This window comes from Cebus imitator, unplaced genomic scaffold (assembly GCF_001604975.1).
Source record: "Cebus imitator isolate Cc_AM_T3 unplaced genomic scaffold, Cebus_imitator-1.0 Scaffold1, whole genome shotgun sequence".
NCBI lineage: Eukaryota > Metazoa > Chordata > Mammalia > Primates > Cebidae > Cebus > Cebus imitator.
The window spans coordinates 17,530,904-17,549,472 of NW_016107316.1; the positions used below are offsets into that span (position 1 = coordinate 17,530,904).

The 18,569-nt window shown below is 40.2% G+C and overlaps 2 protein-coding genes across 2 annotated transcripts in view; both read right to left on the reverse strand.

Moving 5' to 3' along the window:
* The window catches only part of LOC108301632, a 480,010-nt gene that overhangs the window by 10,662 nt on the left and 450,779 nt on the right, over window positions 1-18,569 (reverse strand). The window contains exons 11-14 of the mRNA XM_037737919.1: window positions 7,726-7,768; window positions 5,030-5,084; window positions 4,745-4,840; window positions 1,065-4,406 (exon numbers count right to left, since the gene is read on the reverse strand). Coding sequence (XP_037593847.1) covers window positions 1,065-4,406; window positions 4,745-4,840; window positions 5,030-5,084; window positions 7,726-7,768 — 3,536 coding nt within the window. The remainder of the gene's footprint in view (window positions 1-1,064; window positions 4,407-4,744; window positions 4,841-5,029; window positions 5,085-7,725; window positions 7,769-18,569) is intronic.
* LOC108301303 (T-complex protein 1 subunit beta) lies at window positions 5,671-7,623 on the reverse strand. The gene has a single exon (XM_017524432.2). The coding sequence runs from the start codon at window positions 7,536-7,538 to the stop codon at window positions 5,931-5,933; it is 1,608 nt and encodes a 535-aa protein (XP_017379921.1). The 5' UTR covers window positions 7,539-7,623; the 3' UTR covers window positions 5,671-5,930.

Genomic DNA, 18,569 nt, shown 5'->3' on the forward strand with positions numbered 1-18,569 from the left:
CATCTCCCAAATGTAGCCCTGGGATTAATTCCACAGATTTCACACCTTCTAGCTGTGGTTTTGGGGTTAGCTTTTCAGATCTGAAACCTTGAAGTTTTAAGACTGGACTCTCCTCCACAGGATTTACATCTTGGAACTGTGGTCCTTCTATCAATCCAGAAGATATCATATCTTGTAACTGCGGTTTTCTAGTTAACTCAGAATGATTTACACTGGGCAACTGTGGCCCCAGAGTCAACTCCATGGATTCTGCACCTGGCATTTGTGGCTCTGAGACTAATTTACCGGAAGCTTCAACTTCAAGGCTTGGCACTTGATTGCCTACTACATATTTTACATCTTGAAACAGTGGCTCTGGTACTAACAACTCAGGCTTAACCCCTTGCCCCTCTGGCCCTGGAACCATTGCCATAGGCGGTATCCCTTGTATCTTTGGCCCTGGGGTCAACTCTAAAAATTGTACACATTGTAGCTGTGGCCCTGAGTTTAACTCTAAAGATTTCACACCCTGAGGTTGAGTTCCTGGTACTAAATCAAAAATTTTGACATCTCGTAGCTGCAGCTCTGGGTTAAGCCCTTCCTGTTTCATACTTTGAGCTCCTTGAAACATCGTTGCTAATGTGGAATCTTGCAGCCCTAACTCTGGAACCACCTCTACAGAATTCACACTATGAAACACTGATCCTGGAGTTTGATCCCCAAATTTGATACCTTGCAGCTTTGGCCTTGAAGTCAATTCAGAAAATTTGAGATATTGCTGCCAAGGCCCTAAGTTTACTTCCTCAGATTTCACACTTTGAAATGGTAGTTCTAAGGTCAATTTCACAGATTTCATACTGTGAAACTGTGATCCTTCAGTAGACAGAACAGATTTCACGTCTTCAACATATGGCCCTTGGCTTAACTGCAAAGATGACTCCGGCACAAAACCTAGAGACTTTATATCTTCAGGCTGAGCTCCTGGTGTCAGCTGCATATGTTGGAAACCTTGATGCTTTGACCCTGGGATCAAATCAGAAAATCTGACATCTTGCAAGCCTAGTCCTGGGTTTAGTTCCACAGATTTCACACCTTGAGGTTGTGGTTCTGGAGTCAACTGTACAAATTTGACACTTTGAGGTCTTAGCTCTGGGATAAAATCTGATGATCTGATGTCCTGAACTGGGGAATCTGAGGTCAATTCATCAGATTTCACACCATAATGTAGGGGTCGTGAGATTAAATCTACAGGTTTTTCTCCTTGAAGAAGTGGCCCTGGAAATACCTTTGAAAATCTGACACTTTGCAACTGTGGCCCTGGGGTCAATCCAGAAGATTTGACACTTGGCTGACATGGGCCTAGATTTAAATACACAGAGTTTACATCTTGGACCTCTGCCCTCTTAGCCAAATCCTCCAATGGCATACTTTGTAGCAGTAGCACGGGTATCATCTCCTCTGATGCTACCAATCCTGTAGTTGACTGTTGGATTAAATTCACATGTTTCACACCTTGCAACTGTGACTCTAGATCCAACTGCATAGACTTTCCTCCCTGGACCTGTGGCCCTGGGGTCAGGTCAATAACATGTGGTTTTGGTTCTGTAATCAACTTTTTAGATCCTATCACTAATGGAGATGACTCACTGGTTAACTCCGCAGATTTCAAATTTTGCAGTAGTGGCTCTGATTTCTCATATTGCATGCCTGGCCCCAGAGTCAACTCCAAAACTCCTGTTACTGAATCTAGTGGTACTGGGATAACCCCCCAGGTCTTACCAACTTGAGACAATGCCAACCCCACAGTTTCTGTGTCTTTATAATCTGACGTGGAGGGTGTCTCTGACAACTCAGTAACTTCTGAACATGGCCCTAGATTGCAATGAACAAACTTCATATCATGAGACTGTGGCTCTGTGGTCAACACCTCTGATTTCACACTTTGTATCTCTGACCCTGGTATCAAATCCAGAGATTCTTTTGTTGTGTGTTGTGATAATGCAGTTTCCCTCATTGCTTTTCCAAGTTGGTCCACTGTCTTAAGAGTGTCTTGGAATGACACTGAGCTCATCTCCACAGATTCTAAAGTTTGGCTCAGTGGCCCAGGGGTAGTTCCTAAAGATGGTTGGGTCAACCCAATAGATTTTTCCACTTGGTGACAAGTGTCAGAAGTCAACTTTGCTTCTTTTCCTTGATAACCTGGCTCTGAGATCATCTCTAAAGATTCTGAGGCTTGACGCCATGGGGTCAATCTTTCAGGCTCTGTGGCTTGGTGATTTGGTTTGGGGCTCATCTCTACAGCTTTTACTGCCTGAAGTTCTGTCCCTTGGGCCAATTCCCCATATTTCATACCTTGCACATGTGTCTCAGGAATTAGCCTCCTACATTCTACCATTTGGGGAGTTTTCACATCTTCAAACAATAGTACTGGGGCTATCTTCTCAGATCTAACATTTTGTAACCATGGCTTTGGGGCCAACTCCACAGATTTTGTGTCTTCCGTTGGTGGTCTTAGTGTCAGCTCCACAGTGTTTATATCTTGAAACTCTGGTGGTAAGACCAGATGAACAGATCTTCTACCTTGCAACTGTGAACCTGGGGTCAAACCCCTAGATTCTGTAACATGTGGCTGTGCTGGTGGAACTATCCCCATGGAATCCATGGCTTGTAATAGTGCTACTGGAGTTACTCTCACATAATCCATGACTTCATGTAATGGTGCCGAGATCACTTCTGATGATTTTGTGTCTTGACATATTGGCCCTGGAATAGTCTTTCCTTGTTCCATGACTTGACTTTGTGATCCTGAGGTCATGCCAACTGATTCCATGACTTTATGCTGTGGCCCTGGCATCATTTCCACAGTTTCCATAACTGCACATTGTGGCCTTAGATTCATCTCCTCTGGTTTTGTGACTTGATAGTTCAATAATGTGTTCATCTTCACTGACTCTATGGCTTGATGATGTGGTGTTGGAGTCATTCCCACTGATTCTATATGTGGATGTGACTTGTTAATCATCCCCATAGAATCCATAACTTGAAGCAGTGCTATAGGAGTTACTTTCTTATTATCTGTGACTTGATTCAGTAATCTTGTGGCCATCCTCTCTGATTCCACAACTTGGTGCTTTGGCCTTGGGGCTGCCTCCATCGACTGAATGACTTGATTTGGTGGTTTGGGGGTTATACTCATTGTTTTCATAGTTTCCATTGGTTTCACAACTTGACTTGGCAGCTGTGGGAACAAACCCACGGATTCTGAATGTGATCCTGGGATCATCCCCATTGAATCCATGACCCGAAGTAATGCCAATGGAGTTACCTTTATGCTGTCCTTGACTTGATATGGTAGACTTGGTGTCAAATCCACATTAGTCACTTGTGTCTTGTGCTGCTGTATCCTCTTTTCTGGAAAACCTATGACCCTCTTCTCTATACTAAGCTCTAGTATGTGTTTTGGCTCTTTCTTCAGTAAAGCAGTTTCCTCTTGAATTACATTAACTCCTAAGCTTCTTGGAGGTAGAGTGCCCGCTGATGTAACTAAAGGCTTGGATCCAAGGATTTGGGGGCCATCCCCAGGCTGTAACTGCTTGCCTGAGATAAGTGACTGTGAAAGTTTTGTTTCTGTGCTATTTGTTCCAGATCCCACTTCAGCATTCACAAGAAGCGGAAATGATGGAAGGTCTGGGGAATTTTTGTTAATATTTTGCTCAGTGTTTTGATGATTGGGCATAGATAACCGAGTTTGGAGTTTATTTGATTCAGCAACTCCTCTTTGTACTTCAGTTAAATAATTGAGCATTGCCCATGATTTCCTCACAGGTAAAGGTACTGTTTGCTGCTGCAAAGCGAAAACCTTCTCAGACATATGTCCTTCTAGCTCCCGTCTGACCGAAGGAGAGAGCTTGAACGGAGCCCACCTTGGAAGTTGTGGTCTCTCCTTGGAAACAGAATTTGGCTCATGATCTGATGTCAAATGACTCTTGCTCCTTCTCTCTTCTTTTTTTTTCCTTTTTTGTTTGCAGATATTTAGAGGTTCGGAAATAGAGTTGATGAAAGAGCTCTGAGATTGTAAGGGTGAAAGATCTGTCAAATTCTGAAAAAGTTTTGATTTCTGGGGCTCTGATAGCTTAAAAGGAGACAGGGTTGTGCCTTGGTTCCTGAATACAGATGACTGCCTTTTGTGGGAAATAGGTAAACTATGGCTCTGGTATTCCCAAGTTGTTCCTTCAGAAAAGACAGGAAGATGACACAGACTGGAGTTACTGCATGGTGATCTAAAGGAGATGCTGTGGTCAGTAGAATGTGTTGCTTTCTTATAGTCACAACAGCGTAGAACAGTCTTCTGAGCCACAAGAACAGAGGAGGTAGAGGAAGAAATTGTATCCTGTGGTTCAGACAAATCCTGTTCCATAAGCCTTGATCTAAGAAATAAAGAAAATTGTTTCAGTTTGCATTGAAATAGGAAAAGGAAAAAATTGGTCATTTCAAATGCAAAATATTTTTGGCCTGAAGGAGAATTGGGAAAAAAAAAAAAAGTTTCTTTCCCCAACATCAGTTACTTATAGAAAGAATTCCTCTACCAGGACAAAGGGAGGAAACTGTTCCCATTCCACCCAGAAATGACCCTTCGACCAGTTTGAACTTTGAATTTCCTCCACAGACAAAATGAACTCTGTCCCTCCCTCCTTCCTCCCCTTCCTTCCTCCTTTTTAAAACCTCTACCACCTTCAGTCCTCACCCAGAAACTACAATGCCTGACCTTGTGCTTTCCAGGTGTCGGAAGATCTGTTGAAGACTCCGCTCCATTGACCAGAGTATATAGTCCTGGGTCCAGTCCCCAGGGAGTTCTGAAACACTGGATGCAACATTGTATGTCAATGTAATTGAAGTCTCATTAAAATACCAGTAAGGAAAACAGTAAGAGATTTAACTTAGAAAAGAGAAAGCTATCATAGTGAAGAAAGTAAAACAGGGTACCAGGTACTTTATTTCTAACTTTCACAGAGTTTATCAGTAGAATTGGCTGAAGACAGGCTTTACTCACCACGTCAGGTTAGCTTCCGTGCAAGCCATCCTGAGGGTTTCTTCCCACTGTGGATCTGGGAGAAGAGGTGAAGAATCTATCAACATCATGATTATTGACATCATTTCATCCAACCCCCTCTTTTTGCAAATAAGGAAATAAAGATGAAGTTATGCCCAAGATCATGAAGCTAATTAGTGGTAGATCTCAGACTTAACCCATCTCAACATTTTTCAAAAAGCTACACTGCTTCCATCATACATGCTGCCTTCATCATACAGTACATGTAAGCTATATACATTGGGAAGAATAGGAATAATCATAGTAATAAGCAGTGGGAGTAGGGGAAAGAGAGGCCACAATACATATCTTTTCCTCCAAAGGAGTCTATCCAGTATCTATGGTGGGGGAAAAAAGACAGGGAAACTTCCCTCACCAAACTCTTAGTAGTTAACCTTTGTCCATTTTATAATCTCACCAAGTTTCCTCCCCAATTCCTTGGGATTTGAACAAAAGGAGCTGAGGAGAGGAAGCATGAGGAAAGGAACCATGGAGCTGTATAGATACAGCTCTTTTTTTTTTCTAATCTTATGACAGATTAACATACATCTCTTTAGACATGGAGATGCTAGAAGAAGCACACTTCTTCCATTTACATCCTCTTTTTCTTTTTTTTTTTAATTGTTCAAATTTTTATTTTAATGCACAGTATGAGAAATGAACTTTTAAATCAAGTGATTTGTATGGAAAATTACGTGGCAAATAAATTAGACCCATGTTAAAAGAGAAGGTCAGCTAAATGTCCAAATTTAAGGATATAATGGGCACCGATAAACAGATTGCACTGTCTTCTTTAAGAGGCTATCTTTCAAACACAACTTTGCTAGAAACTGGTCCAGTGATCAACAGCACATGGGAATGCTTAACAAGGGTGGTGATCAGGGACACGTTTCCTGGGTGCCGCTTTGATGATGTTGTCCACACGCAGAATCACCTCTGCTGCTTCAGCTGCACTTAGAAGAACTTGACGCTTTACTTGAAAACTTTCTGTTATACCCAGGAGAGCCATATCTCCAATGGTGCCTTCCCTCATATCCAGTCCAGCAGTGGTATTGCCTTCACTGTGAGCAGCTCTGAGCTGTGCCACTAGGTCTGCACTGTCATAGCCTGCGTTGTCAGCTATGACGGTTGGCAACGTTCTCAGTGCTTTAGCATAAGACTCCATTGCAACAGCTTCTTTGCCTGGTGTTCTATTGGCAAGCTGTGTCACAGCATGAGCCATCAACATCTCCGAACAGCCTCCTCCATAAACTGTTCTAGAGTCCTTTACAGTTTGTGCAAGAACACAAAGAGCGTCATGCAAAGATCTTTCAGCTTCATCTAAAATTTGTTGAGTGGCACCACATAAAACAACAGTACAAGCCTCACCAAGGGCAACCCCAGAAAAGTGAATGAGTTTGTCTTCTCCAATCATGACTTCCTCAATAAGTTTGCAACTTCCAAGCTTTACCAATTCTGGGTGATCAAAGGTAGAGGCAATTTCACCACATGTGACCAGAGCTAGGCATTCCACACCTGCAAAATCTGCATGCTCAATAGCCATGACACCAGCAGCACCGAAGAGCTGTTCAGGATAATTATAAATTAACTGCCTGTTAATGAAGCAATTTATTCCATGCTTAAGAATACGTTCAACTTTCTCCTTCATTTTTTCCTTTTCTGCATGTTCTATTTCTGCAACCTTTGCTGTAGAATCAACTCTTACCCGGGAACCAAATATCTTTATTTTGTCTGTATCCATACCAGTATTTGCAATAAGAATTTTAGCATTTTCAATTCGTTTTGGTTGATTTACTCCAATTTTCTTATCCAACAGAAAGCCTTCATCTAAATAGGAATCTGCCAAACTTCCTCCTAGCTTCTTGATAATATGAATTGCCTCCAGGTTGCCAGAGCCTTTCAGTCTGAGAACCGCTTCTACAGCTAATTTCGTAAAGTGGTCTTTGTGATGAGTAAGAAGTTTTGAGGATAACGTTGTGCCCGCAATATTCATTAAATCTTGACGGAATTTAACTTCATCGGAACCATGATCAACTGCAGAACTCAACAGAGCCTCTCTTGCAGGCTTTGTGGCTTCTCTCCAACCCGCTATGATGGTCTGTGGATGAATCTTTTTTGCAATTAAAGATTCTGCTTCCCTTAATAATTCTGCTGCTAAAACGGTAACAGAGGTAGTGCCGTCACCAACTTCATCATCTTGAACCCTTGACATATCAGCTAAAACTTTAGCTGCTGGATTGTCAACACCAATGTTTTTTAGAATAGCGGCACCATCATTGGTTACCATAAGAGAGGCATCTCGTCCACTGCTTAGAAGAATTTTGTCCATGCCTTTGGGTCCCAAGGTGCTCTTTACCAAGTCTCCAATGGCGATGGCACCAATAAAAGAAGACAGACGAGCTGTCTCTGCTCTCTCTTCATCAGCTCCTGCCTTGAAGATGTTAACAGGTGTAAGGGAAAGGGACGCCATGGTTCTGAGGGATTCCGCACGCAAGTGGATCCCTTCACAACTCGTGCTCCGGGGCCGACAGACAGGAGCTACATCCTCTTTTTCAACCTCCCTCCACCTGCTATTTAAGGCTAGAGTCATAAGGCAGACCCATAATTGGTCTGTCATTAACCTGGAACTGAAGAGTAAAGAATAGAATCATTCTAACCTGTTAATTTCTGGATCTTTTTCCATCTATGGTGCTTTGAAGTCTAGAGAAGCACAAAAAGAAAATCAGATTATGTTCTAGGTTAGAGACTTTATTGATAGCACATCTCACCTTTTAGATATCAGATATTGATACATCTCATGTATCAGATATTGATAGAATTGGCACCCATAACCATATATAAATACTGTAACAAACATAAATGTCAGGAAATATAGAGGATAGTGATTAACTTCCTAAGACAGAAGGGAAGGATTACTCAAGAAGTTGCATTTGTACTGGAGTTTAAAGAATCAGCACAAGACTTTCAGGTGAAGAAAAAGTATTTCAGGCAAGTGGGAACCTCCCTGAGTTCAGCATGTCATGAAGGTCAGGTGCACTTTTGCTAAGTAGTGGGAGATGCTAGGCTGACAAGGTAGATGGAAGCCAGGTTATGCCTAATGGTAAAATTTTAATTTTATTCTATAGTTCAAAAACTCCCAGGGTTTTTGCAAAATGTTCCAGGTCATTTTAAAGGCAGTAATGACATTTGTTACCATTTCAAGTAAAATAAATTTTTTTTGAGACAGAGTCTTGTTCTGTCACGTAGGCTGGAGTGCAGTGGCGTGATCTCGGCTCACTGCAACTTCCACCTCCTGGGTTCAAGCAATTCTCCTGCCGCAGCCTCCCGAGTAGCTGGGATTACAGGCATGTGGCACCATGCCTGGCTAATTTTTGTATTTTTAGTAGAAACGGGGTTTTGCCTCATTGGCCAGGCTGGTCTCAAACTCCTGACCTCAGGTGATCCGCCTGCCTCGGCCTCCCAAAGTGCTAGCTGGGATTACAGGCGTGAGCCACCACTCCCAGCACAGCAGCCTTTTAATACCGAATTAAGCTTCTCAAAAAAGAGTAAGGGAAATCGTTACAGGCCAAAAATAAGGAGAAAAGTGAAAAACGTGAGTGGAAAATCATCTGATATTTCAATGCCCTACATCATTTGTAGCGTCAGTCAGAAGGGATTTGGGTTAACAACAAAGTAGGAGCAAAAGACAAGGCCCATGAGAAGTGTGTATTTGAAATAGAGGCCCTGGGAAAAAGTCAGAATTCTCAAAGTGCCACATGTTTAGTGGAAAGGTGGCTAGGAAAAAATCTGCCCATCACAAGAAAATCTGTACTCTAGGTGGGGGAAAAAAAAAAACAAACCCTTCTCTGAGAATTTTAACCATGAGTCTATACTCAAACTGGCTCGGCATTCTAATTAAACCCACTGTGTAACAAGGAACTCTCGAACTGAAAATAAAAGTGGAGTGAACCTGGGTTGGTAATGCTTTAGGGTAAAAGATGAAAGTAAATGTGAATCTCCTTGGAAATTAAAAAGAAGTAGAAGTGGTCAGGTGCAGTGGCTGATGACCATAATCCAGCATTTTGGGAGGCTGAGGCAGGAGGAACCCTTGTGCCCAGGAGTTTGAGATCAGCCTGGGCAACATGTGAGACCCTGTTTCTACAAAAAATAAAAAATAATTATAAAAAATTAGCCGGGGTGGCCAGGCACGGTGGCTCACACCTGTAATCCCAGCACTTTGGGAAGCTGAGACAGACAGATCACTTGGGGTTGGGAGTTCCAGACCAGCCTGGCCAACATGGTAAAACCCCATCTTTACTAAAAACACAAAAATCAGCCATGCATGGTGGTGCATGCCTGTAATCCCAACTACTCAGGAGGCTGAGGCAGGAAAATCACTTGAACCCGGGAGGTGAAGGTTGCAGTGAGCCAAGATCATTTCACTGCACTCCAACCTGGGCAACAGAGCAAGAGTCTGTCTCAAAAAAAAAAAAAAAAAAAATTAGCCGGGTGTGATGGTGTATGCCTGTGGTCCCAGATACTTGGGTGGCTCAGGTAGGAGGATCTCTTGAGCCCAGGAGGTGAAGGCTGCAGTGAGTGCAGTGAGCTGGGATCCTGCCACTGCACTCTCCAGCCTGAGTGACACAGCAGGATGCTGTCAGAAAAAAGAGAAAGAATGAATGAATGAATAAAAGAAAGAAAGAGAAAAGAGAGAGAGAGAGGAGGAAGAAGAAAACAGTTTGAATAAGTACACTTAATAATGTGAAAACTCTGATAAAATAGTTAAATTCCTAGAAAAAATACATGATACCAAAATTGGGCAAAAAGGAATAGATCATTTGAGTAGACCAGTAAGTATGAAAGCTGTTGAAATGATAATCAGACATTCTTCATCAGACATAATAAAATAATTCACCAAGGTTTCTGAATACCAGAACGACTTACAAATATCAATAACATTACTACAGTAAAAACTATAAAAATATTATTTAAAATAATAAAAGATATTCTTCACAATAGCAATAAAAAATGATAAAAGTAGCAAGGTGTTAAGTAAACGAAGAATACAGAAGACTTCCATGTAGAAAACTATAAAATGCTAATAAAAGACATAGAAGAGGGTAAGAGTAAATGGAGAGATAGTCCAAGCTCTTGGTTGGAATAACTTGAAATTACAAAGATGTCATTATTCCCCAAATTAATTTTTTTTAAGACAGTCTTGCTCTGTCAGCCAGGCTAGAGTGCAGTGGTGTGATCTCGGCTCACTGCAACCTTCGCGTCCTGGGTTCAAGCAATTCTCCTGCCTCAACTGCCCAAGTAGCTAGGACTACAGGTGTGCACCACCAGCCCTGGCTAATTTTTGTATTTTGAGTAGAGACAGGGTTTCACCATGTTGGCCAAGCTGGTTTTGAATTCCTGACCTCATGATCCACCTGCCTTGGCCTCCCAAAGTGCTAGGATTACAGGTGTGAGCCACCACGCCCAGCCAAATTAAATTGTGTGTGTGTGTGTGTGTGTGTGTGTGTGTGTGTGTATAGACATATATATATATTTTTTTTTAGTTTATTTATTTATTTATTTATTTATTGAGACAGGGTCTTGCTCTATTGCCTAGGCTGGAGTACAGTGGCATGATTCACTACAGCCTCGACATCCTGGGCTCAAGTAATTCTGCCTCAGCCTCCCACGTAGCTGGGACTACGGGTGCATGACCCCACACCTGGCTAATGTTTTTTATTTTTATTTTTTGTAGAGACAAGCTCTCATTATGTTGCTCAGGCTTAAATAATATTTTAATGCATTCCCAATTCATATTTCATCTGGAATGTTTCAAGAACTTGTTAAATGCTCTAAAATTAATATGACAAAATAAAGGTCTACTAATAGCTAAATCAACCTTAAAAAGAAGAGCAAAGGAGTGACTTACTGTACCAAACAGCAAACACACAAAACACTAAGACAAAGCTGTAGGAAATAAAAACAGGAACAAATAGACCAATGGAACAGATAGAGAGCTCGGAGACAAACATGTATACGTGGTAACTTATTATAATAAAGGGTGTTCCACAAATCAATGGGAAAATGATTGTTTAGCAAACAGTGATGAGAGCCAGGCACAGTGACTCACACCTAAATCCCAGCACTTTGGGAGGCCAAGGCAGGCAGATTGTTTGAGCTCAGGAGTTCCAGACCAGCCTGGGCAATATGGGGAAACCCCATCTCCACAAAAAATACAAAAAATTAGCCAGGCGTGGTGGCACATGACTGTGGTCCCAGCTACTCGGGAGGCTTAGGTGGGAGGGTCACTTGAGCCTGGGAGGCGGAGGTTGCAGTGAGCTGAGATGGTATCATTGCACTCCAACCTGAGTGAAAGAGTGACACCCTGTCTTAAAAAAAAAAATAGGCCGGGTGCGGTGGCTCATGCCTGTAATCCCAGCACTTTAGGAGGTCGAGGTGGGAGGATCACGAGGTCAGGAGTTCGAGACCAACATGACCAACATGGTGAAATTCCATCTCTATGTAAAAAAAAAAGAAAAAAGAAAAAAAAGAAAAATAAATAAATGGTTATGGGAAAACTGGCTCACTATAGAGAAAAATAAAATTGGATCACTTCCTAATACCACATATAGAGGTGGACAACAAGTATATTAAAAACTAAAATGTGAAATGTAAGACTGGAATATAGAAAAAAAGGTAAGAGTAAATCTTTGTGACCTAAAGCAGAGTCCTTAAGAAAAACTTCAGAAAAATAAACCATAGGCATAATTGCTAAAAGAGAAGAATTTAAATGTTTCTACCATACACAAAACAGATAAGTGAAGATGGCTATGTTAATTCACTTGATTTAGTCAATCCACAATGTAAACATGCAGCAAACCATCACATTATATCCCACAAATGTATACATTAGTATGTCTCAAATTTAAAAATAAAAATTTTTTTTTTTTTTTTAGTTAGAGTTTCCCTCTGTCACCCAGGCTGGAGTGCAATGGCTCAATCTAAGTCCATAGCAACCTCTGCCTCCCGGGGTCAAGTGATTCACATGACCAGATAAACTGGGATCACAGGCATGCACCATCTTGCCCCGCTAATTTTTGTACTTTTTGTAGAGATGGGGTTTTACCATGTTGGCCACGCTGGTCTCAAACTCCTGACCTCAAGTGATCCGCCCACCTCAGTCTCCCAGAGTGCTGGGATTACAGGTGTTAGCCACCATGCCTGGCCTCTCAAAAAATTTTTAATCTAGTAGAACACCCTCCCACATTCAAATGGAACCTCAAAATGACAAAGCTACCACTCACTCCTCACCTCAGGTAACTGCAAAGAAAGTTGCCTTCACACTGAGAAGTTCAGCGGTCTAGGGTGAAGTCTCTGGGAAGCCATAACCACAGGCTCACTTCTGTATATTTGGCAGCTCAAGTTCACATTAACTGAGTTGTCCCAAAAACTCTTCAAGCCATGAATTTAAAATGTTCCTGGACTGATGGTGCCAGAGTCAAAAGTAAATGAAATACTCTTTGAGGAAAATCTTTATCGTAGGCTTCAAAATCCCCGCAAATATTCTATTTTATTAAATTTAAGATGCTACTGATTATAAAATATACCATCAATATATATGCTAGTAGAATGAAAAAAAAAAAAACACTGTTAATTAAATTATTAAGTACCATCAATTGTAAGACATACCCCAATTTCAGAAATGTTAATTATTAAAAAAATAAGCACAAGCACAAAAACAAACCTGCAAAGATGTCAGGTATTGGAATTCTCAGATGTAGATTAGAAAACCCCTATGCATATTATATTTAAAGAAATAAAATACAAGTATAAATAAATTTGTAAGAAACAGAAGCCCATAAAAAGTGATCTAGCAGATTTGAAAAAAGAATCAAATCTTACTTCCAGAAATTAATAAGAATGCAAAGTACTAAAATGGATGGACTTATTATCATTGATAAAATATTTCTGAATAAAGAATGGATATGTACATATATTTAAGTCTGACGAGTAACCACTAAAAGAATAGAAACAGAGTTCATAACTTCCAAACTAGTAGAAGGGAAAAAATGGAAAGAAAAAAAGCACCAGTTTGGGATTTCAATTTACAGTAGTGGTTTGAACCCTTCAAATAAAACAACAAGAAAAGTTGGACAAATACCTGTTTTAAAATATCTATTTAAGGTCATTAGAGACATATCAAGGGATCAAAAACCAGAGGAGCTAAGATCCCAGAGAAAAAGGAAGTGGAGGTAAATCAGCCCAGCTAAATTGAAATTTCAGTTTTATGGGGATAGATGAAGAAAAAAATGATAGATGAAGAAAAAAATATTGCAGGCTTTCAGTTGGGACCCCCAAAGGGCTATACTGAGGAGTAAGAATAAACCTGAAATAAACCAGGCTCAAAAATGGAATCTCAGCCTCTGATAAATTCAATCCTTTATTGGATTGAGATGATCCCTAATCTAAATGACTGCCAGAAGCTAGAATAGCTCTACTCTCTGGAGGAAAGAAACTTTATCCAGAACCTTGAATTTTTCTCTTCAAATTTATATATAAACTCTCTGGTATTAAATCAAAAATTGCCATGCTTATTAGAAGACAAGACTGAATGATTGAAGACTAAGAGATAAACCTGGGGAATAAAAACAAATTCATAGGCAATCCAGATATTGGAGTAATAAAACATGGTTTTTTAAATATATGTGCTTTAAATATACAAGAAATTAGATGACAAGATGGATAATTTTGACAAAGAACTAAAAACTAAAAAATAAAAATAAAAAATCTAATGGAAATTACAGAAGAGAAGAAATAAAGAACTCAGAAAGGGGTACAGATTAGACACAACTGAAGAAATGTCTGAAGAAAATATCCATAATGAAGCATGGAAAGAAAATAGATACAAGAGCCAATAGACATACGCGACAGAGTAATAGGAGTCCCAGAAGGAAAGGGAGACAGCATAGGAGTCCCAGACAGAAAGGCGAGTGGAAACAGTATTTGAAAGTTAAAAGTCAGGGAGTATATGGTAACTCTCTGTACTTTCTGCTCAATTTTGCTGTGAACCTAAAAACGGCTTTAAAATGTAGTCTATTTTTTTTTAAGGGAATAGCTAAGAGCTTTCCAAAACTGAGAAAGCCTTAGATGCGAGAAGTGTTATGAAGCAGCATGAAGACAAAGAAAACCTAAACTTAAGTACATTACAGAATGCTGAACACCCACACAATGAATCTTAACAGGCAAAATTAAAAGACACATTATATTCAAAGGAAGAATAACATGAACACTTTATATCTTTTAAGAATATTGGAAGCCAGAAAACAATAGAATAACATCCTTTAATGTGCTAAAATAAAATAACTGCCTACCTAGATTTTTTTTTCCTTTTAGAGACCAGGTCTCTCTCTGTTGCCCAAGTTGCAGTGCAGTGGCATAATCATAGCTCAGTGTAACCTCAAACTCTTGGGCTCAAGCAATCATCCTGTCTCAGGCTCCTGAGTAGCTAGGACTACAGGTGCATACCACCACACCCAGCCCTTTTTTCTTTTTTTTGGTTTTTGGAGAGATGGGATCTTAGTATGTTTCCCAAGCTGGTCTCAAACTGCTGGCCTCAAATGATCCCTCTGTCTTGGCTCCTTGAAGTGCTGGGATTACAGGCATGAACCATAGCACATGGCTCTTAGACTTTTATACTTAGCGAAACCACCCTTCAAAATATAAGGCGAAATAGGAAAATTTTCAGTCAAAGAAAAGCAAACTATTCACAGTATGCCTAATTGGTCTGCCTAGAATTTTCAAAGCAATGTTGAATAGAAGTAGTGAAAACAGGATTTTTCCCAAAAATGCAAAGGTTTTTTAACATAAGAAAATAAATCATTGTAATTTACCACATTAATAACTTAAAGAAGAAAAAAACTCACATAATCATATAAATCAATGTAGAAAAAAGCATTTGACATAATCCAACAATGATTTATGATAAAAAAAAAAATAACCAAATAGGAATAGAAGGAGACTTCCTTAGCAGGATAAAGGACATTGCAATGGACCCAATGTTTATGTCCCCCCAATATTCATTTGTTTAAACCCTCACCCTCAATGAAATGTATTAGTAGATGGGTCCTTTGGGAAGTGATTAGGTCAGAAGGGGTTGCCCTCTTGAATGGAATTAGTGTCCTTACAAAAAATTCTCCAGAGGACTGAGCACGATGGCTCACACCTGTAACCCCAGAACTTTGGGAAGCTGAGGCGGGTGGATCACTTAAGGCCAGGAGTTTGAGACCAGCCTGGCCAACATGGCAAAACCCTGTCCCTACTAAAAATACAAAAATTAGCTAGGTGTGGTGGGACATGCCTGTAATCCCAGCTATTCAAGTGGCTGAGGCATGAAAATTGCTTGAACCTAGGAGCAGGAGGTTCCAGTGAGCTGAGATCATGTCATTGCACTCCAGCCTGGGCAACAGAGAAAGACTCTGTCTCAAAAAAAAAAAAAACACTCCAGAGATATCTCTCACTCTTTCCACCATGTAAAAACACAGTGAGAAGCTGACAGTCTGCAACCCAGAAGAAGTACCTCACCAGAATCTGACCATGCTGGCACCCCAATCTTGGACTTCCCAGCCTCCAGAGCTGTGAGAAAGAAGTTTCTATTGTTAATAAGCCACACAGTCTATATTTTATTATAGAAACCTGAATGGACTAAGATAAAAATTGGTACCAAGAAGTGAGGGTGCTGCTGCAACATACACCAAAAAATGCGTAGAGGGTGGAAGAGTTTTGAGATGCATGCTAGAAAAAGCCTACATTGCCAGAAATGAACTATTAAGGGTGATGCTGTTGAGGGCTCAGGAAGAAAAGAGGAGAGTTGTAGAGAAAGCTTCCATCTTTTTAGAGAATATCTAAGTAATCACAAACAGAATGTTGGTAGAAATATGCGCAGTCAAGACCATTCTGACAAGGGCTCAGGGAAAATAAGGAACATATTATTGGAAACAGAAATGGTGATCCTTGTAAAGTAGTGAAGAATTTAGCTGAATTATGTTCATGTTCTAGGGTTCTATGGAAAGTAGAACTTGTGGGTCATAAAATTGGATGTTTAGCTAATGAGATTCCTAAGTAAAGTTTTGAAGAAGTGCCTTGGTTCTCCTGTTTATAGTAAAATGTGAGAAGAGAGAATTGACTTGAAGACGGAATTATTGAGCAAAACAGAACTAGAATTTAAGGATTTGAAAAATTCTCAGCCTATTCATATTGCAAAAAATAATAAGAAGAAGAAGAAGAAGAAGAAGGTGTATTCAAAGAGAACACTAAAGGTGTGGCCAAGTGACCCTATGATAAGGGGATCAGTATATGTGTGAAACATGGACTTAGTCACCATAGCAGGAAAACTGCCAGGTTGAACTGAAGAAGCAGTAAATGGGAGGGAATGAGGGAAAGCTGTTGGTCTTCTGGAATTTTGGAGTTCGGGACCATAGAGCTCTTCAACCACAATCATATGCTACTCTTGAAGACAAGGGAAGAGTAACCTGGAAGGCAATTCAGAGATCATCAGGGCTGCCACCTCAGTTTTGAAAAGAGGGACCATTGCCTCACTTTCAACAGGTTAGACAACCTCTACCCAAAGCTGTGTGGGCCTGGCAAAGCCCTGGGGGTGGAACTCCTGCCCAGTAGAGACACTAGAGCAGGTCCTTCACCCCACTGGCTCTAGAATTCAGGACCACTGCCCCAGTGAAGCCTCATCTGTTTAAAATTGTACAGAAGTTCTAACCACAGCAATTAGGCAAGAAAAAGAAAAGCCATCCAAATTAGAAAGGAATAAGTAAAACTGTGTCCACAGAAGACATATCTTACATACAGGATATTTGAAAGAAACCTATTAAAACCAACTCCATTTTTAGCATCCGTAAGAATAAAATAGGAATAAATTTAATCAAGGAGGTGCAAGATTGTACACTGAAAGGTACAAAGCATTGTTGAAAAACTAAAGAAGACCTAAATAAATGGAAAGACATCGCTTGTTCATGGATTGGAATATTTAATATTGGTAAAATGGCAATATTCCCCAAAGCAATCTACAGAGTCAGAATAATTCCTATCAAAAATCTCAATAGCCTTTTTGACAGAAATGAAAAAGCTGGTCATAAAATTCATATGGAATTACAAGGGTCCCTGAATAGTCAAGATAATCTTGGAAAAAGAACAAAGTTGGAGGACTCATACTTCCTGATTTTAAAACTTACAAAGCTGTAGTAATCAAAACAGTGCGGTACTGGCCTAAGGATAAACATGTAGATCTATGAAATCAAATTGAATCTAGAAATAAACCCTTATATCTACAAATCAATTTTCTATAAGGGTAACAAGACTATCCAATAGGAAAATAACAGTCTTTCAAATGGTGCTTGGACAACTAGAGAGCCACATGCAAAAGAATGAAGTTGGACTCTTAATTCACACCATCTACAAAAATTAATTCAAAGTGACGCTAAGACCTAAATATAAGAGCTGTAAAACTATAAAACTCTCAGCAGAAAACATAGGATTATGATGCTTAATTTCATGTCAACTTGGCTAAGCTATGTGCCAAGTTGTTTGTTCAAAAGCTAGTTTAGGTGTTGTGAAAGTAGTTTTCAGATGTGCTTAACCTTTAGAATTAGTACACCTTAAAGCAGATTAATGTCCATTATGTGGGTGGGCATCATCCAATCAGTTGAAGGCCTTAAGAGCAGTGACTGAGGTTTCCTGAAGAGGAAGGAATTCTGCCTCAAGACTGTAATGGGAAATCCTTGCCTGAGTTTCTAGCCTAGCCTAGACTGATTTTGGACTCAAGACTGCAACATCAACTCTTATCTGAGTTTCCGTTATGCCCTAAGGATTTCTGGTTTGTTAAGCCCTGACAATTTTGTGAGCCTATTTCTTAATATCTCTCTCTTTCTTTCTCTCTCTCATATATGTGTGTTTGTTATAATAAAGAATAATCTGGTTTTGTCCCAGGTTCCTGGCATAAAACATCAAAAACCTTTAGAATTTTGTGTTAGGGGTGTCTCTCATTCCAATGAGGTAAAAAAGAGGAATTACTTCTCCTTCTATGTTAGGAGGCAGGGATAACCTTGATTCTAAAATCTCATAAGGACAATATTAAAAGAAAAATTATAGTCAATCTCTTTCATGGACATAGATGCAAAAGTCCTAAACAAAATATCAGCAAAGTGAATCCAATAATATATGAAAAGCATCTGCCAGGCGCAGTGGCTCACGCCTGTAATCCCAGCACTTTGGGAGACCAAGGCAGGTGGATCACTTGAGGTCAGGAGTTCAAGACCAACCTGTCCAACATGATGAAACCCTGTCTCTATTAAAAATACAAAAAATTAGCCAAGTGTGGTGGCAAGCACCTGTAGTTCCAGCTACTAGGAAGGCTAAGTCAGAAGAATCACTTGATCCCAGGAGGCGGAGGTTGCAGTGAGCTGAGATTGTACCACTGCACTCTAGCCTGGGTGACAAAGTGAGACTTCATCTCAAA